At 46.9% G+C, this 26,251-nt stretch overlaps 1 protein-coding gene across 1 annotated transcript in view; it reads right to left on the bottom strand.

Annotated features, from left to right (window-relative positions):
- The window catches only part of pvalb6 (parvalbumin 6), a 26,390-nt gene extending 554 nt beyond the window's left edge, over positions 1–25,836 (bottom strand). Inside the window, exons 1-5 of the mRNA XM_029836978.1 lie at positions 25,626–25,836; positions 1,232–1,297; positions 387–519; positions 189–298; positions 1–76 (exon numbers count right to left, since the gene is read on the bottom strand). The exon at positions 1–76 is cut by the window's left edge and continues 554 nt beyond it. Coding sequence (XP_029692838.1) covers positions 51–76; positions 189–298; positions 387–519; positions 1,232–1,292 — 330 coding nt within the window. The 5' untranslated portion in view covers positions 1,293–1,297; positions 25,626–25,836 and the 3' untranslated portion in view covers positions 1–50. The remainder of the gene's footprint in view (positions 77–188; positions 299–386; positions 520–1,231; positions 1,298–25,625) is intronic.
- Positions 25,837–26,251: the final 415 nt, after the last annotated feature.

Here is a 26,251-nt window from a genome sequence, read left to right as displayed (position 1 = left end):
CTAGTAAAGAGGTGGTCTCGGAGCGCTAACCTGTCAGCCGAGGGGCAGCTTTACTCTTTCACCAGAGAAGTGAACTCTGAAAAAAAGGAGAAAATAGTGAAATGAGCAGGACGTATAAGAAAGCCTGTGTGTGTGTGTGTGTGTGTGTGTGCGTGTGTGTGTGTGTGTGTGTGTGTGTGTGTGTGTACCATCGACACCGATCTTGCCGTCTCCGTCCTTGTCAGCTGCTTGTAGAAAGGCTTTGGTTTCTTTATCTGTCAGGTCTCGGCCTTCTTTGGCGAAACCCTTCAGGACGAATCTGGAGATGAAATCGACAAGAAATCGTCAGCTCACACCCGTGTTTCCTCGGCGGCAGCACGTGGACGAGCGCGCTCGTCTGGTCTCACTTGAGCTCCTCCTCCTCAATGAAGCCGCTGTTGTCGGCATCCAGCACCGTGAAGACCTTCTTCACTTCATCTGGAGACTTGCTCTTCAGACCCACCATTTCGAAAAACTTCTTGTGGTCAAAGGAGTCGGCGACTGCACACACACACACACACACACACACACACACGGTTTTAATTCAACAGACTTGTCCATTGTTGCAGTGATTTTAATGAGGCCCAAAGGCAATGCTTTAATTGCAGTCTGTCCCCTAAAAGTGTGACAGAGATTGAGAACATGTTAGAGGATCCATCTGCTCAGGGTCATGAGGCTCTGAATTTGTCTTAAACTGCACCTACGGCCATCACAGTTAGCATTCCTTTGCTAAGCGTCGGCATGTAGGTTGTATGTTATCTGCGTCAGCATAAAAAGCTTGAGTCATCAGCGTAAAAAGTGAGCCGTCCGGAAATATCCGATTTTATCAATGAACTAGGGAGGTGAGTTTCTACTCAAATGGACAAATTTAATTCCTTCCACATGTTTCGAGTGTTTGAAGCAATAGCTCATGATGCTAAAGGCCATCATGTTACTAAACAACAGTAATCATGAAGTATATCCTTATTCCAGCATCTCTTTATTCTGCAATGAGTGTGTTGCGTGTGTCTTTTTGTCACATTTACCACATTTACATTGTTTAACTCTGTTCAAATCCACAGTTAATTTTAAAAAAAAATCCTGCTTGAAACTTTCTATCCAGTGGGAAATGATTTAGACAAGAATTCTCTACAAATTGGAGCTCTGAACTGCTTTTCCCAGCATGCATTTGAATGAGAACAAGAGAATCATCTAAAAAAGGGAGTAAGTCTACCTGCAAATGCGTCGAGGGCCTTCTTGATGTCATCATTGTTCAGGATGCTGCTCATTGCCATCTTTGCTGCGGAGGAAACAAGGAAAGAAGAGAAGGACAGATGGGACAAGGTTAAAAAACGAGTTGGCCAGAGAGCGCTGATGGAACTCGGGGACGTTCTTGTATTACAGTGGTGACACTCTTGAAATGGAGCAGGAAACAGAACGTGTGTGAAGGAGGTGACGAATGACAGGGTGAATTAGTGACAACGGAGGGCCGGCAGAAGGAGGGGACGGAGACGGGGAGGACGAGGACAAAGAGGAAGGATGGTGTTGATGGGAGAGGGAGGAGGAACAGTCGTGTTTATGCGAGGTGCTGAAATGCATCAGGGGAACGGAGAAGAACAAAGCTGAGCAGGAAGGAACCGGCAGGCGGTGTCAGCACGTCCCGTCTTTGACTGTGTGATATGATCGAGCTGCTCTAGATGACCGGAGGACGCTGAGCAACTGGCCACATCTGAAGGGGTTTGACAGGCCATCCAAGTCCTTTATTGTGGCTGAAACACCACAGGAGAGTTCAGCCTGTGAGGCCGGGTCAGATACAGAACCTTATTATGAAAGGGGAGCCCAGCACTTAAAGGACCTTTTTCCCGTCCTACTGTGACTGAACCCGATCGCCCGTCGTCCCCGTCTCCCTTTTGACTGCCGCCCTCGCGCCCTCTGTGGCCAACACACTCGTACAGTGTGCAGAGCTTGCAGGGACACAGAGGGCAGCTCTAGTTTCAGTAGCCAGACGTTCAATGGCGGAGTCCTACTGATGCACAATTAGCCACGCGGTTACATGCTAATAGTGCAGGCACTCCTGAAAACACACAAGATGCATCTTCAGACACTGGATCATGTAAAGGCCTTCACCAGGATTTCCATCCGACCCCAGGACGACCTGCAAGCTTTTCTCCTGGCGAGGCGAACTCTTGGTATCCCTCCCTGTGATGTATGAGCAACCCGTAGCACCATTACGTTCCATCATCACTATTATGTTTCCTGAGTGGGGCTCATCACGCCCAGCACAAACCGGCATGTGTTTGGAAGCACTCGCGCCGCTGCATTCTGCTGCATCATGCCTACGAAACCCACACCCTCGGTGGTGGGTGTGCAGTCCTGACCTGCCTCTACGAGCCCATTGCCCCAGCACCTACCCCACTTAAGTGGCCACACCGCTCAATCTTTCTGTGATATAAAGAGCACCTTCCTCCTTTGACCTTTACCGCAAAAGTGGCCACAGGGAGAAGAGGCAATTTACCGTGAAATGGGGAGGGGTATGATTGATTTAGCGAGATATCTCAGCCGGCGTGGCGCAGGTGGTACACAACTGAGTTAAGCAAATTGATTTATTTAAGAATAAAGAGCGATTGTAGTCAGACTGATCTGCCAATCTCAGGGGGTCCTTGGAACTGGACCCTACTCAGCAGCAGTTTATCCATTTGTTTTACAGTTTCTAGGTGTGTAGGTGTGTGTGTGTGTACAAGTGTGTGTGTGTTGGAGATTGAAGAATCCATATGTTCTTTTGAATGTGCCTTTGTGGAGCAGCCTGAAACCAAAAGTATTAAAAGAGAATCTGCTGTCATTGCTCAGCATCTGTGAACTGGAGCTGAACCTTTGTCCTCAGGGGGTGTGTGTATTTTGGAAGACTTTTACTAAACTCTCCATCTGTGCACACACGAGGACAAACAGGAAGCAAGGCAGCTTTTGTTGAGACATATCAGCCAAGTTGTAGAAACCCGCGATCAGCTTCAATCCTACCCAAAATAATTGAAAAAATATGGACATTTTTCCACCAAAGAACCCAGAATTAATGCGTTTTCACATCAAATGATGGCTATCGCCCACCAGTCAACACTGAAGCCCATGTCTGGAGCCCCATAACTGTCTTCATATCACTCTCATCTTCTGCATTGGAGATTTTCAGGAGTGGAATCACTCAATGTCCGCTAGAAGCGGCGATAGCGTAAATAAACAAACAACCGCTCTTTTGTTCTTTGTGTCATGGAATTTTAAAGAGGGCAGCCTGGTGTCTGAATCCAAATGGATTTCAGTGACGTGATATGTTCCGTCTGCTGTCACGAAGAACGTCGAACTAACAGAAAACGCTGATTGTGTTCATTGACTGGCTGCTTCCTTCCCACCTCTGCTAGCCAGCCGCCACCCTTCAGCAAAAGCGACCGTCCAGTTCCCTCGCAGGCCTGAAACACGAACCCGGTGCTGACGAGTGCTTTGTTCACCACATTCCACCTTCAACCTGGTGTATTGCTGACAAACCTTTCCTGCCACAGCAAATAGATATAGGATTCTGTGGCGGTCAGATATTCTTCAGTTAGCGATGCGTTTATTTTAAATATGCTACCAGCATTTGCTACCTGATGCCATTTTTTTACTGCAGATATTTGACTGAAGAACGATAAGATGTAAAGGGTTTTATATTAAAAAGAGCATCCATGGAATTAGTAATAAATCTGTCAGTCACAAAGAGAACCCACCCGCCTATGCTGCTATGCTAGCGAGCTCAAGCTTACAGGCTTCACGCATATTTACATACATGATTACGAAACAAATTAAATATGTAAACACCCTTATTATAGTTTGCCACAGAGAGGGATAAAGCACATTTGAGAATGACATTCAAACAGACTATAATATGATAAGTGAAACTCGCATTAGCATGAATATTTAACGCACGCGGCGCCTCTGTTGCGTGACGAGTACTCTTGCATCCTGTTCTCCGTGCGGTCAGAGCACCTTATATAACGGTCCTCGGGAGGAATTTTAAGCCACCGCATCTTCAACTCACCCAAGTTGCCTTACCCCCAAGCAGTGGCGGCTCTGCAGGCAATCTCATTAGCTGTAATTAAAACGTGACCTTGACAGATATCACAGGTAAGCAACGGGGGCAGAATTACACCTGCGCCTGTTTGTTCAGCAGCGGTCCGTCGCCATCGAAGACTAATTACCTTGTTGATATTCTGTCGGTGCGTCTCAGTCTAATCTACAATAGAGGAGATGTCGGAGGAAGGTAATTGCATTGCTCCACGCGTTTCTCCATTACCTCGGCGGCTGCAATTTTGATCTTTATCGTCGCTTTTGATTGCGCAGCAGCTTCGAATGATGAGATATTAATGTCAGGAATCCACTAAATAGGGCGCGATCGTTGTCTTATCCTTCATCTGGGTCTCTGGTGGAGATTTACACCAGCTTCTAAGAGCCTCGTTTCTTACAGGGATCTCGTCTTGTACCTCCTATCAAACGAAGACTGTTGGGATTCTAAATTGTAAAGAATCTTCTTTGTTCAGAACTCAAGAAAATACTTTTTTACTCATCGTCGGGCCTCCAGCGCTGACAGCCCATGATTGATGTCACTCGTCAGTTTTGAGCTGCTCTTCTGGACTTAGACTGAAATGAAAGGTCAATATAAAAAAGGAATCCCAGGTGGTCCCACTGGACTCATAGGACCATCTCTCCTTTCTCTTCCTCTGAATCAGACACCTCCTCTTCTTCTCCTCTCTTTCTCCTCTTTTCCTGCACTCATTCTCACATCTGCATTCCCCCTGTGGTCCTCGCTGTCCCTCCTGCCCAAACCCCTCCCTCCATTCTCTTCTCTCTCTTCCTTTGCTGTTCTTTAGTTCAAAAATGTCTACCTCTTATATTCTCTCTATTTGCTCTTTTCTTCCGCTGAAGCCCAGTAACTGAGCGTGTTTGAAATTGTGCACTTGTGCTGTTGTGAGCACTGTTTAGCTAATCAGAATGCAAATCAAATAGTTAGCGTTGCGTGTTGAGTTTCAATGATACAGATTCAAGATGGAGGTTATTTAATAGCCCATAAGCTCTCATCCTTAACGCAATCAAGAACAATTCATCAAAGGGAAACTTCGGCTCTCGCAGGCAACTGAGCCAAAGTTCAAGGGAGGAACAAAGTTTAGCATTTATGGGACCCAAGATAATATTGACAGTAGATCTTCTCGTAATTTGTTGCTGAGCCAACTACACACAGTAGCATGTAGGACGCTGTGCTAGAATGAGCTACAACTGCAGTGAGAACCCATTTTGAAAGCACAACACAACATCCCTTCCTTTCACTAACAAGGCGTTAACATGGCGAGTGGAGTTAACAACTATCAACCCTTGTTGCCAAATGGGGGCATCTTCAAATATTTTGTGGTCTTGTGGTTAAGGTGTGTGGCAACAAAAGGATCAAGTCAGCTTCATAAAAACCTGAGGAATTCCATTCATTGTTAATTTTGCCTGTTTTATTGGATGAGCTCACACTTTTCGGTTGATCCTCAGCTCTGCAGGTGTGTTTTGACACACTTGGCATGTTGAGGACTCAAAAATTCCCAACAGCAACCAGCAAAACACCTGCTTAGCAGCAGAATCGGTTTATGTGCCTTGACTTTACTCCTGGAAGGCTGCCAAGTAAATTCAGATCGAATCCTGAATTAGTGCTGTCTCTGAGTTCCATTTGGGTTCAATCCTCAGCTGTTCCTGGCATGAAGAACGTATCCTCAGCAGTTGCTAGTGCACAAACCGAATGCTTGTGGTTTACTGATACTCCACGAAGCCGCAGAGCCCCCCCCATAACAAAGGGTTTCAGGAAGCTTTAATGGTTTCGCTATAAAAGATTCTGGGAGAAGACCCATTGCTCTTTATCAATAATCTCAATAATAAATCTGTCAGGTATTGTACATCGCTGTGGGACAGGGTGCCCTCTGTGGGCCTCAGTTATAAATGTTTAAAGTGATTATAGATCACAGCAAACATCAGATGTTTGCCAGCAGGATTATTAAAGAACCTCCCATGCTGACCTTTGGGAGAAGCTCCGAGCTGCTGCCGTTATCTTTCTGTGTGCGTGTGTGTGTGTGTGTGTGTGTGTGTGTGTGTGTTTGATTTTTCAGTTTTAAAGCAACAAATCACAATAGAGCTCTTCTTGCACTATATTTAAGAGGGATAAACTCCAGAGTTTGTGTTTCAGTGTTGTTGCTCTCCTGTTATTTGTCTGTTTAAACTCTGGGGTAATGTGGTGAAAACAAAGAGCCGTGTGTTGCACAATCAATGCCGAATGGAATGAATTTACTGCACTTCAGTGGTCTTTGTTTCTTCTTGTTAGGGCAAAAACAACAAACAGGAAAACTGTGCGACAGTAGCTCAGCCTCTAGGCGACTGGGCTGGGGGTCAGAAGGTTTTGGTTTCCATTCCCAGTTGTGGATTAAAAAGGTGGAAATCCAGCTGGTAGCAGGCCCTTGGACACGGTATTGAACCCACCAGTAGTCGTTCCCTCTCTGTGGGATTAATGAAGCAGGCTACTTCCTTTTGTTCTTATACTTCCTTGCTGTTCTAGAAGCAGCCAAGGTGTCACTGACTTCGCACTGTTCCGCTCTAACTGGAATGGCAGTCTGGGTTATGAGTGTGACGGATAAACATCAGAGTTGAACCACAGATCAGCGAACAAAAACCTTCACACACTGCAGACAATCCAAATATCAGAACAGAAGTTCGGCTCTAACGAGGAGAAGAAAGGATCTCATTTTCACATCATTCCATTATTTATGCGGTACGGCTGGTGCCATCAAAGCTAACTCTGCCTCGCTTTTAGTTTAGTTACGTTTTCTCTTGACCTGCATTTACTGGCTTTGGATCATTTGAAGAGCAGAATGTGGCTTGCAGCACCACGTTCTATTTGAAGTTTAGCTAACTTCCCACAGAAGATGAGAAAGAGAGAGAAAAGAAAAAGGCAAAAATCATCACATGGATTCAACCTTATAGGCTAACTTAAGACAGCTCCCAGTGCGCTGGGCAGTATAATTATCATTGCACCAACCGACTCGACCCCAGAAGGATAAAGTCGGGTGATATTTACATTTGGGATTTTGGTGACAACGAGGTTGCTAATTGTCATGTTGTGTGTTTTGATGCATTCTGGGGTCAATGAACCCAGTACCGTTAAGTAAGAAAAGTGTTTTTCTCCTCTGGGGGAGGAGTATTTCTCTGCCCTCTGGCTTATCTGCACAGAGGTGTTACTTCGAATTCAACTCACAAGCCTGACTCATCAGTATTTTCGGCCGGTCTTTCTTTCTCGACCCTCCTTCCATCGCGGTTTTTTCAATTTCCCTCGGACCTTTTGCCGGCTCCCTTTCTCTCCTTCCTTCCAATTGTTTGTAGACTCCCTTTAAATGATCGTCTTCCTAAATCCCCAGCGTCTACCCTGATCCATTGATGAGCTCTAGAGCTGTTTTCAGGTCCCTTCACACTGACAAAGAGCTCAGCAGGAGGAGGAGGGGGGATATTTGATTAAAGGTGATGGAACGGTGACAAGCTAAGCCAGGAGGAAGATGAAGGATGATGATGAAAGCGGCGAAATTAAGACGAGAATGGTGGTTTGAAAGAGGAGCGGACGGGATGTCGAGAAGGCAAAAAAAGAAGAGGGAGAGGAGAGGAAAGGGGTCAGTGGAATGGCCAGGTGCTCAAGGTCAATTATAGATTTCGCCAGGGAGTGCTGATGTTCAAGGAGATACAGACGGAGGGGGAGAGACGGGATGAAAGAGTAAAACAGCTGAAACGGAGGACAGCTTCACATCTCCTACTGACAGAGGCTGCTCTTTTAAACACTTTACTCAGTGTTATATCACCATGCTTCCTCCTTTTACCTTGTTTATTATAACAACACCAATAAGCAAAGATTTAAAAAAAGGAACAAACATCTCAAACGGCACCGCAGTTCTATTCCCAGTTGCCCCAGTGCTGCAGATTGTTTAACAGTCTTTTAATGACTGTCATTAACAATGTTTCTGGCTTGAGCACCCCTGGGATTTGACTATTTGACTGGTATTGTTTCGGCTGGATGTGTGTGGTAGCTGTCAGATGATTAGTCTCGTTTAGTTGTTAGGACATTAAAAACCTTCCACACGGGTTCATTTACACTGCGCTCACTGTCACACTGGAGACAGGTCTGTTATTTATCAGAAACACAGACTCTCATTCTGGAAGTGTTCTGAGATGGGTAAATATTGTTGGGGGGGGGGGGGGGGGGGGCTGTGATACACTTGGATCATTAGGTGATCAGCTCGAACACAGACATGAGGTTTTTTAGAGTAGTTCTGGAGAATTTATGTTCCTCATCTCTGCAAAGGACCCACACCCTTATTGGAGTCCACCTATGGTAAATCCAATCAATTGGACATTATCTGTCTATATACGGTCTCACAGCCGATGATGCATTTTAGAGTAAAATCCATGTGATCAAAAGATCTCCATCTACTAGAATCGAGAGTCTGGACCAGAGTGTCCAGCCAGAAACCTTAACTCAGTGAAAGGCACATTAAAAAACCCAAGACATGTAAAGGTCTCTCAGACATACAAGATTTTCTGGTATGATGGAACCAAGTTTGTCGGTGGTGGAGGCATCATGGTGTGGAGGTATTCCATAGAGGCTGGCACAGGGAGGCCGGTGTCTCACGGACTCATGGACGCAGATAACAAGTCAAGACAACTGACGATTGTCTTAGAGACAATAGAGTCCAAACCTACCATATTTTCACAACCATAAGGCGCACTGTATTAAAAGGCGCAGTCTCAGTTATGGGTGCTATTTCTGTATTTAAAACATACACAAGACGCACCGTATTATTAGGCGCATGCTGAAACATACAGTAAAAAATGACAACGGAAGTAAAACGGTGAGTTTCGACACATTTATTGAACAAAATATTCATTCTTCCACCACAAAACCATCAAAGTTTTCATCTTCTGTATCTGAATTAAACAGCTACACTATTTCAATGTCCAACATCCCGAATTCCTCTTCTTAATCATCTGAATCGGACTCACCGACCGGTTCCGGTTCAGCGTTGATTTTGTGAAAGCTCTTCCAATACATGAAGACGCTCTGTCCGTTTCCGTGGCAGCCGAGAACCACGGTGAACGACGACTTCTCATGCCCCGTTGTGCGTATCGCCACCGTGCCGGTCCCTTTTTCTCCACTTTGTGGGTCAAAGGGATGTTAAAAGTCAGAGAGATCTCATCCATGTTGGTGATGTGGCTGGGCGCCGTTATCTTGTCGCGGCAGTAGGTGCGGAAGATGGCCGCCCTCTCCTGGTTAGGGTTAGGGTTAGGGAAGATGGCCGCCCTCTCCTGGTTAGGGTTAGGGTTAGGGAAGATGGCCGCCCTCTCCTGGTAATCCGCAGGCAGCCGCTGCGCAACAGTTGTCCTCGCGCGTATGGAGAGATGCCGCCTCCTCATAAAGCGAAAACACTAAGATTGCTCGATTGCCATTTTCAGCCCCATATTCGATGGCCTGCAGTTTAAAGTAAGCCTCATTCATATGCGTCTCACTTGACCGGCACCATTTTAGGGGATCCTTACGCGTAGGTGTGCTGCTAATCGATTGGCGGAGCGTTTACCGTAGTGCACCCACCAAAGGTCCACACACCAGGCGCACCATATTATAAGGTGCACCGTCGATTTTTGAGAAAATCTCAGTGTTTTAGGTGCGCCTTATAGTCGTGGAAATACGGTACACCCAATCAAATATCTCTAGAGGGACCTGAAATTCTCCAGTCCAGTCCCCGTCCAACCAGACAGAGGTGGAGATGATTGGCACATGTGAATTCAGGTGTATAAAACAGCCCGTGGAAGTCAGAGCACACTAGTTCAGTGATGGTGACAACGTCCCTGACCATTCTATGCAGATGATATGCTAGTGTACTTGTCTTTCTTCCCTGATGCCTGAAGAGTAGCCTGCAATATCTATTCGTCCTCAGTGACCTTGATTAAGTATAATAATTCAAAGTGAAATTCATGGGATTAGTCATGACAGTCACCCCGCTGCATTATCTAGTAATGCAGGTGTAATACCAAGTGGAATAGATTGTTACGTCTACTGGATGACACCTAATGTATACCTCATACGCAATACTTGACATTTACTTGACATTTAATTTGCGGTAACTCTGCAACCACTGAATTCACTGGTTGATGCTCACGGTGTTACAGAGGACGGTGTTTGACCTTGTAGGTTGTAGCACCCCCACCTCCCCCAAAAACAGTTTAACACATAATATACAACACACCGCCAAACTCCCTAAGTTGTTTTATATCTGATATATGTGTTTTCAAATATCTTATAGCATGACTGGTCGAGAACAAATATACAGTGAGGAATGTTCAGCTCAGGGCTGAAGTAGGATCATTTTTCATCGGGACTTTAATGCCTCAGCACAGCCCATCTTTGCCAGGGTGGAGGAAGGAAATAAGGTCATGATTCAGTCCCTTTTCTTATTAGTCACGTTTATTAGTTTCAATACTTTGGTAGTGGTTAAATAATTCACTTGTCTGTCTGTTTTTTATTTCTAATTATGTCCATCCACCAGTAACTGAGTATGGGCACTTTTCAACAGTGTTTCAGTCATTTTCCATTAAAAGTGAAATGTTTGGGGTCTTTAGAACAGCCATCTGTTACTCAGTCACCACCGTACCTCATTGTTGGACCATAGTGCTGGTTTTACTGATGCGATTATTCATATAAGACCCAGATCGCTGATGATTCTAACGATGTCTTCAAGATTTGAGTCTTGAGAGAAAACTGCTCTCGTGACTCATCCAGTATCTACATCGAGTATCTACCAAAAGTACCTACGTCTAACGGAAAAGCCTGTCAACCACATACAGTTGAGTTAAATTGTCTAAAGGATATACAGTACATACACAAGAGGACACACACCTTTCACTCACACACTCACAGCAAGAGGAATCAGCCAAAGGTAAATGTCTTTGGAAACTATGAGCTTGAGGAAAATGGTCGTTCAGTCCAGAAACTTCTTGCTACTGTGACTAACCACTGATGCATTTCCACAATGTCCTTACCGAAATTGATTTACCTTTGAGGACAAAAACCGAGACATTTTGCCCCCCAGAAAACCTGAGACACAGGCAATAAGAGTGTGATGGAGAGACAAAAGAACATCGTAGAGCATCATCTTTCCCCTCCATGTTATTATATGACTCAGCAGTTTGCCCACCCTGCCTCTCTCATGCCCAGAAAATCTGGGGGGGGGGGGGGGGGGGGGGGGGTGCGAGTGGGTTAGGAATGGAAAGGAGAGCAGAGAAAGCAGAGATGGATGAAAAAGCAAAGTGGAAATGAATCTGAGAATAGAAGAAATATGGGAAAGATGTCACATGTTGGTGTGTGTGTGCGTGTGTGTGTGTGGGGTGGGGGGGCGTGGGGGGGATTATTCTTGACAGCAAAAATGAGAATGAGACAGGAGAGGAGACCAGGAATGATTCTCCTCTTAATGGGAAATCCAGTTCAATCTTGCTTCCTGTCTGTTTTGGCGCGTGTGTTTTCAGAGCGTGCGTTGGCTTGATGTTCTCTGTGATAATACTGAGGTGACACTATTGCAGGCCATCACAGCGAGAGAGATCGTCCTGAGAAAAAGCTTTGAAGAGCAGAAGAAAAGTACAAGATCGCCATGTTCAAGTTTCCACAGAGGAAGACGTGACAGCGAGAGAATGAAGATGGAGAGCAAAGAGGAGGCAAACGGCTGCGGGCGCAAGAAAACGGGCGAATTTAGGGAGGAAGATGTATGAGCCAGGTGACAGAGTGCTGTTAGACATCTTTCCACATGGGCGAGTCGGCATTGGAGCCCTCTGAGAGTCAAGGTTGTTGTCAACAACATCTTGGGCACTTCCATCATCATATCATTGAACTTTGACTGTCTTCATCCCTGAGTGGAACAACGCTGCTCAGTGGCTCCAGAATAGCCGTCCTGCATAGAGACACGCTCAAAGAGCGTATCTCGAATGTAAGAGATGCTGTTTAAATAAAGCCACTGCATAATGGCTAAAACAAACAGAAAACATGGACACTTGATATTAGCTGGGCAGTGTCTCTTTATTTAACCGCAACTTTTTAGTATCCTCTTATTCAGGTTTTCATCCTCCCCAGGAAACAAAGTGTCTGCGATAATGACACTTTTCTCTGTACTGATTGTATCGCGTCACATTTTCCCAGCGCTGCCACGATGACGGCGATAATTGTTGGTTTTCCTGATTTGGTTTTTCTCTGCATGAACGGTTCTCATTTCCAATTTTGTCAGCCTGATAAAATCTGACTATGATTTTTGGGTTCTTTTTTCCGTCTTCACGCAACAAATCCAAAGATTTTTCTGTGTGAGTTAAAAGCATAATTCTTACATTTACTGTCCATTTATTGGTGCTCTTTCAGCTCCTGTGATCTAGCAGGAAACCAAAGCAAAAGTCTTCTAAAAGGATATAAGATGATAACTGAGCAATTCCAAAAGTTCTTATCACTTTATGCCACTGTGTCTCTTAAATATAATTTCATCAGCTGCAGTGAGAAAGTTGTAAATGACCTTGGATGAGATTTCTTTGACCTTATTGTAATTAGATATTGATTTGGTGAAGGAAGAGGCCTCCCTGCACAGCTTATCATCCCCAAAACCTTTGCAGCAGCATTTAAGCCCAACCACCCAGATACTGGGTGATGGGAAGTGTTGTCGAGTTCCTCTGCAGAGGACGGTGAAGAGATATGGAAACAGGCAGCCGCTTCAATAAAAAGGCAGTTAAAGCCCCAAGTAAGCAGGAAGACGATGTTTTAAAGGTGGAAGCAAATTGAAATATCAGTTTTAGAATTGAATGAATCAATATTCTTCTGCCATGGATGGTAATGGCTGAGTTTATCAGCCGTGGAGGCCTTTATTGTCCCTATTTGATCTTGGAACATGGACTGTGTGTGTGTGTGTGTGCGTGTGTGTGTGTGTGTGTGTGCACATCTGGATGTTGACAGATCTTCTCCTTTATTCACGCTTATTTGAAACAAAGATATTTTAGAGTCTTTTCTTTTAAATGGTCTTTTAATATACTAAGTTAAAACATTTTCTGTCCATCAGGTATTAGTTTTTTTCATTTGTTTACATTTTAGATTAAATTTTGATAAAAGAGCACTTGTAAAAAGTATATTTGGGGGAATTTTTAATGCAGATAGTTTGTTAGGCTCATTTTACATTATACTTGGAAAGCTAAGTAGCGTTTCGCCTAAAACTGCTTATGATGGCTTATATTAAACAGAATTAGCAAGCTTAGCATGTACTGAGAGCCTCAGAGTGCACTTAATTAAGCATTAACTAAGTGTATCCATGTGTTGCAGTGGAGGACCGAGGCCTGGCTCGACATGAGAGACACTGTAATTAAGTCCCGTGAACACACCGGCATCTCACGTGCATCGATCCTCTCCCTGCTAATGTCCCCACAGCAGTAGGACTTGTTAGTCTTATTATGCCACCACCTGTAACCGCAGCGTGAGCTGATTAGATAAGAGCGCACCGAGTCAGCGTGCACACCGAGCCACTGCTGAGGAGCAGAGACACTGAAGGAGTCACATGGACCAAGAGGGCTTTATGTTCAGCAGGAACAAGCTAAGTCTGCTAATCTTTGAGTAGTAAAACCACATCACCATGTTTCATTTTAATGCCCTACAAGAATGAAATTGGTTTTATTTAAATGGGACATATATTGCAGTCCTCTGCTGCCCTGCAGAAGATTGACGGCGGATGAAGGGATGCTTTCATTTAAATTACTGGATTGTCCTCGACGCAAGCTTGAGCAGCCGAGCAGCGGTAACGCTCCGGCAGGCCGGACGGGATTCCACCGGCAGGAGCTTTTTCTCTAAATTTGCATCAATTCCGGATAATTCAAAAGCACACGTAACTGACCTGTCAGCTCACAGATACACCTTAAGGATGAAATAACAAAACAGTGCGGGAGAGGAGCAGATAACCAGCTCAGCAGGTGGAGGGAATTATGGCAGAGGATGTAATTTAATTGAAATAAATATTTTTTTTTTCTCCATTAAAAGATTATTACACACACTCGTCAAACTCCTGCCTCAAATCATAGATGTTCTCCTTGTGATGAAACTGTGGAGTCCAAAATGAGAGGATTGAGATGGAGGCTCACGTGTGAATGCTGTATAAAATACATATAAAAACTGGAAATATTCCAGATGTTTCTCTGAACGGAAGAGGTGGCCATTTAGAGGTTTTCCGTTGGTGCAGGCATGGGTGCGCAAGTGCCTTCTTATAGGGGAGAACATAAAGCTTGTGCGTGTTTGAAGCCTAGGACACAACAGCGATCACAGAATCCATTACTCTATAGCCTCAAGAGCAGTGAGTCATTCAGGAGTAAGTGTGTGTGCATGCGTGTGTGCGTGTGAACACTGATCGATACTTTGACCTTTTTTCACTAATTGAAAGGGAGGCGTTGAACCCAACGGTGTCAATAGTCGGTATCAAACTGAAACACCTTGCGAGCACATGTTGGTGAGCGCTGCACGGATGCCTTCAGGTGTGCAACTCTTCCTACATACCAACCTTCTGTGGAGGCTGAGGAAGAAGAATGAACAAGGATGAGATGAAGAGGGAATGTGGGAGGGCGTGGGAGTGATCCGCCTGATTGGCAAGATTCGATTTGTCACTCATTCACCAGCCGTTCCTCTGGCAGCATTAATGGCATCTGTGAGGACACTTGCCCCCCGTCTCTCCACCGTTGACTCAAGTGACACAACACGCGAACTCAGACGTGCACGCCTGAGGAGGAGGGTTTCACACGCCGCAGCTGTTGGGCCAGAACCTGCCAATTACAGCGTCCCGTGTGGAATCAGAGGTGACACATGAGACAGGTGTGGAGAGGAGACAGGAGACGAGGGGGTGGTGGAGGGGGCAGGAAGGTCACAGTGGAGCGATGTGTTCATTGTGGGTCAATCTAATAAAGTGCATTTTTATTCTGCAGTACCACCCCGAGTCATGGGGGGCAGTGTTATAAATCAACAGTACGAGCCAGATTAGCAAAAAGTGAAAGAATTATGACCTCATGATGACAGAACTTGGCTTAAAACCACATTTCAAACAGACAGAGCTCCTCAATGGGCTACATATGGGTCCGAATCTGTCAAGGCTGGTTTTGAAATATTTTTTAAAGCTCATATTCTTTTCAGTGACGTCATCTGCATGACGTCTTTCTTTCAGGCTCACGCCAAAAATAACAAAAAGTCAGGCTGCAGAGAAAGGTTGAAAGTTGCTCTCCAGATTACAGCGTAATTACACACTGCACCACTTTGACTCTGCCCACTGAGCAGGCCGATGCTTCTGAAGGGCGAAGGAATTTGAGTGAGCGAGAGGGAGAGCGGGCATGTACGCCCTTGAATCGAACTCCTATCCCTTTAATGCCACACCTCCACGGTAACCCGTCAGGATCCGTTGGTCTCTTCTGCCTGCTCTGACTCACCGTAATCACAGTTTGGCTTCTTTTTCCCCCCACCTCCATCCTTTTTTTTGTTTCTCTTTCAGTAAATGGAACAAACACCAGCGACCCCCCCCCCCCCCCCCCCCCCCCGCTCCTGTGCGGCCCCCTCAAAGCAACGACTGTAATTTATCCCTGCAATCCAAATGAAGAGGCTCATCTGTCCTGCCGCCTCTCCATCCATCCATCCATCCATCTCCTCCTTCTCCCTAATTTGTCTGTCCTCGCCCGAGCCCCCGTCTCTGCTTAAACTCATCTCTACACTTTCATTTTGTGCCTAGAGACACACACTTGTGGCATCTCATCATACCCCTGTCTCTCAGAATCCGTCCTCTCATCCTTTTGGCGGCATTCAATTGATGAACACGCCCGCATCACTCCATTTTGGTGTTTTTGCTCCTTGTTTTTTCGCTTTTAATCCCAGACTCATTCCGAAAGCAGGTCGAAATACAGCTAATTACCTCGCAAACAAGTTTGTTCTAATTTTTCGCGGGCTAAACATGTGACTAATGTGCATTCCATGCTTTCTCTGAATCTGCTGCCAAAGTCATTACTGTCTGCTGCACTCCTTTCTTCTCACTCCAAATGGATTGATTAATCCGGTCGATTATATAGGCCCCGCCATCATAATTCAGCTTCCCGTCTCCGTGAGGTGTAAAATGGGTTTCTTAACTTCTAAGAATCCCCCCCATCTGAATGGGAGCCTCTGAATGGAGGTAATCTCTCACGGCGGAGGATCTAGTCAGGTTTTAGCAGCCACCATGAAGAATTCGGCGAGATAGCTACTAGGCTGAAGTTTGCAGGGAACGAATCGGAGGGAAATGATGCCGTTAATCATTTCAGCCGTGCAAATGTGACAGATGCTGAAATGCAGAGTAAGCAGACAAAACAAAGGCCAACGTCCTGCCTAACAGCATCTGGGCAAATATGGGGCCTTATCTCAGGGAATCCATTGTTGCCGCTGGAAACAAAACAACCTGTTCCGTTCTGTGTAAGAGGATTTCTGTAAGAAGTGTAAACGAGGACTGGAGATGAGCCTCGTTTATGGATCAGGCCACAGAAAGGGTTTCAGAAGGAGAAATTGGCCGTTTCAAATTTACATTCCCGTGACGGCAGCCTGTATCATTTAAAACAAAATCTCTCGGGGATCCTCCCACAGACAGAACTTCGGTGTGATCGGGATGAGAAGGAGTCGGATCTTTTCTTGTACTTATTTGGGCTGTGCTGAGCGTTCCATCATCAACACGTCCGTCAGCCTGACTGAACCCACTTTAAAACTTTTGGACACCGTAAATTGCGAGCGCGGCTCATTAAGTAAGTTATTTTTATTGCGTTGGGATTCATTCCTCCTTTGTGAAGGTCACGGGCAGATTTGTGGGCGCCTGGATCCGATCCCAGCGTAAGCTCAATACAGCGGAACACACTGGCTGTGACAGACGAATCACGTAAACCTCTAATTAATCTGATCCAGCCCGACACTTCCCCATTTCCATTAAATACTGTGTTTTTTCCTTCCTTTGATTAAAGGCCTCTGCCCCCCAACTATAGTCAACCCATGCAATAAAACTCTCCAGCTGTGGCTGCTCTCCAGGTTAGCGCAAAAGCTAGCTACACGCACGCAGCAAAGAGCAGGAACGAGCGTGCGTGATCCGGGGACACGTGGACAGAATTATCACACAGGTTATCATCAGGTAAGAGTGTTAATCACACAAGTTTTAGGCACTTCTGCTCCTGTTCTCCCATGTTTGTTGGGACAAGGTCTCGTCACAGTTGCCAAATAAACTCGCTAGTTCGGTAGCCCTTTTGAGCTGCGTGGAACCGAGACAGCGAAGTCAGACAGAAACAATGAAATACAGGAAACAGCTACTGTACTGCCTGGACATCAGAGTTGTGATAACTCACTACATGATGGTAATTAAATCAATGCGTGCCCAACTAAGAGTTTGGCTTTTTTACAAAACGGCTGGAGTTACGGATGAGACCTTGAAGCCGACTGCCAAACGCCGGCGATCAGTCTCACCACCCCGCTGACCTCCCCTTCTCTCTCTCTGTACTCTGACGCCTCATGATTCATCTCTGGTTTAATCCTTCAGCTTGGCAGAAACAGAGAAGCTGGAGGCCTCGTCCACGGAGAGCACGCGCTTGTTTATGAGCGGCCACTATGACGTGACAGTTTCTTCCCGTCGTGAAACGATCGTCAAACAGGAACTGAGCGAAAGGCTCGTTTCAATTATTTTAATGCTCGGAGTGGCCGACGTGAATTGTAATATTTGGGTTCATAACTGCTATTTTGTATAAAGAAAAACAGTTGGCAGAGTGTCTTTATCAACACCCTTATTTTGTTCTGCTTCGCTTTGTTGTCTCTTTAATGATAATTCATTGTCTTAAAAAGAGTAGTGTGTGTGTGTGTGTGTGTGTGTGTGTGTGTGTGTGTGTGTTCTTGTATTTGCTACATATTGGGTACCAAAAATACTAATTCTATAAGCAAAGTGAGGACATTTTTGGAAATTGAGGACATTTTTACTGCTTTCCACAGGATTATTTGAACATTAAGAGGTATTTTTGGTGTTTGGGTTGCTTAGGGTAGGTTAGGGTTGGACAGGATGTTTAGAATTATGGGCTGGGTAATGCATTATATCTATGAAAGTCCTCACAAACACAGAAGAACCAGGATGTGTGTACAGTCGGAGCAATTTCAGGCTGGACCACACGGGTCCCTACTTAGGCTCTAAGTAGGTTTATGAATTCATATGATTCAAACAGGGTCACAAACTTATATGAATTTATATGAAACAGAACAGGGAATATCTGGTGTATGAATGACCTCTGACCCTTCGTCGCCAGCCCTCCTGCGCTCTGCTCTGCTTGGGTTTCTCTAAATTCAGCTGTCTCTCAGGTTCTCTGCTGGCAGCTGTGTGACATCCAGTGAACGCCGGCTCTTCTGTCTCTCCGTCCCGCAGACAGAGTGAAACAGCTGGTGGGACGAGCGGTGGACAGAGACATCTGATTTCCACCGAGGACTGATGGACTCGGAGCGCTGACTGATTATACACCTATCGCTTCTGAGCGGACGTCATCTAAATTGTAAAAGGTAACATTTTAAAGCTTCCAGGTGGACCAGTGGTGCCTGAATACAATCATGTTATTATGCTCAAATTCTGTTTTGCACCAAAGAGGTGGGGCGTTGGGGGGGTGGATGCCTTGTGAAACGCAAACAAAAACCTAAATAAGAAAATCCATTAAGTACCAAAGGGACAACATCCAATTATGTGCCATAAATGTTATCATGGAATTTTCCAATTACAGAAATGTAATTTGTTAGCCTGCTGGTCCACAGCAGAGGTAGTGCTCAAAGCTTCATTTCTATCTGGAAACGTAAATCTCATGAATCAGTGAGTACTTTAAGCTCCGCATCCATTCTTTCATTATCTTTTTGTGCGTCTTTACAGGTATTCCATTTGTTCAGCTCTTACCTGCGGACAGAATCTGAACAGAAGAGCCCTCATTAATCTGAGGCTAGTATCTCCATGAAACAACGAAAGATCGGGGGATCTTTTTCGGCTGGACTCTTTCAATGCTCGGTATTATATTTCCCTGCATCGCCGGGCGCCGTGCACCCACTGATGCATGTGCTTTACAGAGAAAAAGTGGAGTGGATCAATACGTCTGATCTGAGCGGAGATTCTAATGATCTGCTTAAATGTGAAAGGGTCAGGTGGGGTGTCAGGATCAGGCGCTGATACAGGTCCGTGTTCCCCAGCACACGCCAACATGCACAGCTCATTCTCTACCCATCCCATAAACAATTCTTAACATCTCGAGCTCCTCTAGCTCTCCGCTCTTCTCGCCCTCGGCCTCTTATTGTCGTCTCGGATTCTCGTCTGCGGAGCGGCTTCGCCGCCGTATTGTTGCCTTCCCTTTTAGTCCTGGCGGTGCCCTGCCAACAGAACTCCCACCTCCCATTCTTCTCTGGCCCACAGCATTACAGGCTACCCAAAATAAAAAAAAAACCACAATTTGTATTCCGAGCCATGTCTGCGATGCAAGGCGGGAGAGGGGGAGGAGCAGGCTTTGTGAAAGTCCCCGTTTGAAGACGGGTTAAAGTCGGCGCGCATCGAACCGGCTCTGCGGGAACATTTATTCACATTGCCGGGGTTTGTTTTGCAGGATGGGGGGTTTGACCTTGAGTCCACCTCGAGACGGTGCGCTCAAGTGAGAGATGCACTTTGGCACAACGTCATCTGGAGCGCTCACGTGCATGATTTGCCGCCACACTCGGAGCTAAATGATGATGCTATCTTCATGAAGGTTGAATATTGATGCTGGCGGTTGGGGGGGGGCTGCTCGGCAGAGAGCAGCACGGTGCACGGGCGTCTGCATACGTTGCCCCCCAGTGCCCATCACCCCGGTGCTGATGCCCCTCTGATACCCTGTTGTCACTGACAGCAGTTCCTGCAGTGATGGGTGGGGGGGGTGGAATGGGAGGGGGGGGGGGGCAGGGCCTTAACTGACCTTGCAGCAAAAAAACAAAACAAGAGTTGCAGCAGTTGACATTCACTTAATACATGTGGGCACCCACCGGCAGGAGCCCCCAGTCCGGCTCCAGGGCTCCAAAGGCGCCTTCGACCGGCGTTCCTTCAGGACGATGCGCTGGAAAACGCTGGGAGGGCGGGATGACGGGGACGGAATGAACTCTGACAGGATTTGATTGTGTTTTGCGTAAATAACCTCATCAAAGTGCCGTCAGTCGACTGGGGACGCCTTCAAACTGAAAATGACACTGAAGCGTCCCATGAGGCAGTTGGCAGTTTCTGATTGTCCTGTCAAATCAGACCACCGAGCGCTGAGTGAAGCGTCCCGCTACTCACGGAAGAGAAAAAGGAAGCATTTCCTGTTGTATTAGTCTGGCAGGTCTGCAATAATCCAACCATCTGTGTCATCGCTCTGGTAAAGAACCTCGAGTCTTTCTGGACCTCCGCATCGGCCGCTCCACCCGCCGCTACCGTGGAGCTAGCGCGCTCTTTGGAACATTTATGGAGTTGTTGGCAGATTTAAACATCTCACGTTTTGGTCCATAGCTGAATGCTTTTTCAAGCACGAGTGACCTTTTTCTGGTCACATCAGAGAGAGGACGGAGCAGGGAGAGGAAAGCTGAAGGTTTGGCTAAGAAGGCATCTCGCTGATGGGATGAGGCTTGTAGATTAAAGTAAGTGTCAGGGAACAGGAAGGTCATGTCCAGCGGAAGTGTGCATTGCAAAAGTGATAAATTAAAAACATCCGCACGTCTCTGGATCTGTCCAGGCTTTAGGTCCTGAGGGGGGACGCCGTAGCCGCGGATGTCACATTGAAACGGGGTGATGGATATCGCCCACCATAAATGGCCGCCGGTCTGCGGCTCATCCCCACCAATGTCTGCCGCAGCGGCGAGCTGTCATTTGCTCCGGGGGTTGATGTGCTCCACCTGACTGCTTGCAAACATCCCCCTACATTAAACTGACCTGGTTCACCTCTCACCCCCCCACACACAAACACACACACACATCTGCAGCTCTGAGAGGATTATCGACTTTCCTTTGAAGAACAGAAGTATCTATAGGACAGGAGAAGATAATGGCCGTTGGTGCTGCCATCAGTTATCTAACAACTAGGTGGCACTTGTGGAGTGTTTGAAGATGACTTAACCACCATCGGGAGCCCCACTTAATTATGGCAGAACTTAAAATCGGGATTTGTTTGTTGTCATTAATGGATGGGGGAAAACAAATAGGATGTTTCGAGTTTGTGCTGCCATCTGAGAGCACCATGAAGGTGCATTTAAGGTAGAAATAATCCCTTTTTTGTTTAAGCCGCAGTATCTTGATAGCACTGAGCTAACAATCTGACGGCACATACAACTGTAGATGATATACTACATCGGGGATGTCTCAATTATTCCACCTGACTGCAACGTTTTGTGTCATTGACAGGCTGAAAAGTGGATTAAGAATATCCAGCATCTGAGCATGAATTCATTCCACTAATAACTCTAAAGTTCAAGTGACATTCCTCAGACTGAGGTTCCTCAGACCGTGTCACATCTTTGCTCCTCTAGACCATAAAGTTGCCTTTAAGCGCTGAAGGACTGAAGTGGCCTCCACAAAATAGGTCACATCATCCTCTTTAATTTCCCTTTTATTAAAAAGGCCGAGCACTAAAATAAGAAAAACCCATTCAATCCACTTATTTTCTGACTCTGTCCCACCTGACCGCAGGTTCATTAATGTTCTCATTTAGGAGGTCGTGGGATTTCTAATTGGAAGCACGCTGACTTGCGCTGGGCTGACCTCTCTGGGTCTAAAGTTAGCGCTGACTTCTTGACTTTGCTAAAAACGCCGCTGCGTCGGTTGCTGCCGGCCTATGAAGTTGGCGCAGAGCTTCTGTGCATGTGCGCGTTTACGGTACTTTCTGGACTTTATATCGCGGAGGGAGCGCAGAAGAACTTCACACGATAACATGCAACCTCACACCTCTGCATTCACACACAGCAGGAATCCGGGGAGGGGCGGGGACAAGCACGTCTTGCACAGATGATTAGCATGCTTACCAGACAGAACTGTCCCCCAGATGCCGACAACATCTGCTCCTGACCTTGGCAGTGATGGCGCCACAGCGGCCGTCCGCCTTCACCAACTGCACATCAGTGTGTTATCAACATTGTCCGGTACACCTGTCATAATGCGTCCTCCCAGGTTCATTAACCCCCTCCTCTCGTCTCTGACTGATGTTCCTCGGCCGGTGCTTCTCAATCAGCAAAAAAAAGGAAAAACGCATCATCCCCCTGCTTTATCGGAGTCTGCCTTTTAATTAATGGCTTTCTGAATGGCGCCCAGAACTCTGGGTTAATTGTGCTTTTCACAACAAAAATCAGCGGGAGCGTGGAAGGCCTCCGAACGACCTCGGCGCTGGTTGGAAACGGCACTTTAATTATTGAGACGTTCGCTTAAGCGGCGTTAATGAGGTGACCGTATGCTCAGCAGACACATTTCCCAGCAGTTCTCCAGCGTCTACGGACCCTAAAGGAGGACACGGAGGAACCAGAGGAGAGGCACTGACAGAGGGCTTACACAAGGATGAGGTGGGGGGGGGGGCAACGGGTTCAATATCTTAAAAAAACAATCATGGTCAAACCAATCATGTCAGGGTTTCCCATGGTGCATCTGAACATGGATACATATATATACATGTATATATACACACACACACAAGGTAACCGCTCCACCGTTGTGTCCCAGTAGAATGTGGTACAGCGGGATTCACCTGCCACGTTCTCTACTCACAATCACAGCAAATGTCAGCCGAGAAGAGCAAACAAAGACTTAGCAGCGCCAGCATACGCGGGGTAATAACACTCGTACACCATCATCGCCACCGGTCAGCAGCTTTTGGACGTATTTCTTCTTAATGTGCAAAAGAGCGCACTAACAAATGAGTCAATTACGATGTACACGTTGTCAGTCCGCGTTTCCATTCCATTGTGCCATTTTAGCAACGCTAGCAGGTTTTATGGTGCGATAATAGCGGCCTGTCAGCCCACCGGTACTCGCTCAACAGCCGGTATAGTTTCCTGTTTTGTTTTTAATGTCTTAGGTTTAATGGATTTACATTAGTAACTGCAGACTCAGAGACATAAAGGGAAGCACCTCGCAATGTCTCAGTTATGCTAGCGCCTAAACGCAGCGAAGTAACATGTTTATTCTGCTGAATGGTATCGTTGCGCTGACCTCGTTGCGCCGTATCCGTGTTATTGTGCTGAGGTTAAAACGGAACAGGAGGAGCAATTCTGGCTTCTGCCTCAATTATGTCCAATTAGGTTTCAAATCAGTTCAGTTTTAAATCAGTTTTGAAAACCCTGCATGCAATCTAACACTGATTTTTACATCGTCACAGTCAGGACGAGAGCTGGAATGCATGATGATGTTTACTAAAGCAGGAAAAAAGAAACAATCACAGGTCTGACGAACTAACACGGACAAGACACAAAACTGGAGGTTCGGCTGGCGTCGTTTTAAACCTGCAGTTACAATGATGGCCAGCAGGGGGCGAGTCCTCGATGACTATCTGTGGCCAGCTGTCTCAAGAAGATGCCAGGGCCAGGGCCAGGGCCAGGGCCAGGGCCAGGGCCAGGTCTAGGGCCAGGGCCAGGGCCAGGGCCAGGGCCAGGGCCAGGGCTAACTAATGTCCACTGCTGTTCAGAGGAACATTATCCATCTCTTTGAGGCTGGCCCTGGCCCTGGCCCTGGCCCTGGCCCTGGCCCTGGCCCTGGCCCTGGCCCTGGCCCTGGCCCTGGCCCTGGCCCTGGCCCTGGCCCTGGCCCTGGCCCTGGCCCTGGCCCTGGCCCTGGCCCTGGCCCTGGCCCTGGCCCTGGCCCTGGCCCTAGCCCTAGGGCTTCTAACTTCAACCTTAGAATTATAGTGTAACTTAACCTTCAACCAATCTTTTGAAGATCTGAGGCACATCTAAAATCTCCCCAATTCCAAATAATGTCCTTACTTTGTGAGTGGAATGAGTATTTTGGTACTGTGTATGCAGCAAGAACACACATACATACACTCACTCACGCACGCACTCACTCACACACACACACACACACACACATCCACGCACGCAGCAACACCACTATGGTGTAAAGCCTCTCCTCGGAACAACTGCACCTGCTGCAGCTTTCTTTCCCTTTATTGAGGACATTAACAACTGAATCACCACCTGGACTACCCCCCCCCCCCCCCACACACACACACGCACACACACACACACACACACACACACACACACACGCACACACACACACACACGCACACACACACACACACACTCTAATCCGAGGTCTCCCCCTCAAGAACAGTTGATCACACCTTGGCATTTCACACTCCACAGATCTCATTAAATCAATAATTTCCTGCGGTGTGAAGGTAGAGATCCATCCCATCCGGCTTTTACATCAAGCTAAAATGTGTCTGGGAAGTTGACCAGGACACGAGTAAGACCGCGAGCACTTCCTGGCTGCTGGGGACATGGGAGCTGCAGGAGGCTCAGGTTTAAAGCTGAGAACATTGCATCTCTCTTTTTCTTAACCGCTTCGCTTATCATTTTGCTCACATCTCCTTGGCTGAGGCATCTCCGTGTCATGGCGCTCCCAGGAGGTCAATGCAGATGACTGCTCCCCTCCAGCCCAGACATGAGGCCCTGAAATGAAGCTTTTTGTCTTTCTCTTTAACCTCATGAGCTCTCAAAAGCATCGCTGTCTGGGCAGATGTTAATCTGGGATGCCTGGTGGGATGGGATGACGGGAATGTGGGAGTCTGGCTGATGGAGAGAGGGGAGAGGATGACGCAGCGAGGGATGCAGAAGTTTGGCTCCGCTCGCCACAGCTGCCTCCCGGATCCCTAACCTGCCTCCCGGATCCCTAACCTGCCTCCCGGATCCCTAACCTGCCTCTCAGATCCCTAACCTGCCTCCCGTCGCCTCAGATCAACGTGTGACCCTGCGTTTCAAAGATCCCCCTCTTCTCCTCTTCCATCGCCCTCTCTTCCGCCACGCACAGACGGCGCCGGTCGGGGAGCCAATCACCATCACCAGTGTCCGGCTCTTATTTGTGAATGGGATTGTGACGGGATGAGGAACAGCCAGGCGTCGCTACATCTGTTGGCACGCGACCGCTCCACCGGGGGAACATCGCCATCGCGCTCTTATTTTCTCCTTCACTTGAGACACACTCACTTTCTCCCTGCTCTTCTTCTTGTGGTTAATCTTTGATGGGAATTCTCCCCCCCCCCCCCTATTTTTGGTTTCCATCTCCATAAACTCGTTTTTTTTGTCAGTGCTGGTGACAGAATTTCCCCTGATTTTCTTTCACTTTTCCCCAATAATGTTATCATCTTTCAGTGCAATTTCCCTTTTTTATACCTTGTCTTTTTGTCATCCGTTCATTCCGTCTGTCTTCTAAAGTAGCAGATGATGCATTTCAGTCTCCGTATGTCCTCACACACACTCGGTCCCACACACAGCAGAGTCTTACCTCCAATCACAGAGTCAGTCTTGGTCCCGACTGGTCCTGATTCCTCAGCGAACGTAGAGAGAGCAGCGAGCTGGAGGAGCGGCGGAGGAATGAGAAGAAGGGGAGAGTGAAGAGAAGAAGAAGAAGAAGAAGAGGGAGCACAGAGAGTAAGTGGAGAAAGTGAATGAAAGCGGGCGGGCTTGCTCCGGATGGCTGGAGGTGAGATGAAGGGGAGAAAGAGAGAGGGAGAGAGATAAAGGATGAGGGAGGGAGGGAGGGAGGGAGGGAGGGACTAGGAAGGGAGGGGGGAGCGTGTGATGTTTGGGAGGAGGAGGAGGGATTGCAGAGAGTGAAGAGAAACTGAAGTTGAGGAGATGAGAGCAGGGACTCAGAAGATGCTCTGCACCTGATACTGATGCAAGATGTTGGTCTCCACGTGAGGATGGTTCATGACACCATCGGTGATTTTAGGGCAGCAACAGTTGTATTTATCATCACCGATTCATTGTAAAAGTGTTTACCTCCGTACGTTTATCTGCAGCCCACCTACCACTGATCTTCTGTGGTTGGTGTTTCAACATAATGACACTCACAACTCAAATAATGAAGCACGGACAGTCAGTTGCTAAACAATTCACACATGGTAC

Source organism: Takifugu rubripes, chromosome 5 (genome assembly GCF_901000725.2).
Source record: "Takifugu rubripes chromosome 5, fTakRub1.2, whole genome shotgun sequence".
Lineage (NCBI taxonomy): Eukaryota > Metazoa > Chordata > Actinopteri > Tetraodontiformes > Tetraodontidae > Takifugu > Takifugu rubripes.
The sequence above is the reverse complement of the archived record's forward strand: the minus strand, read 5'-3'. Positions and strand labels throughout refer to the sequence as shown.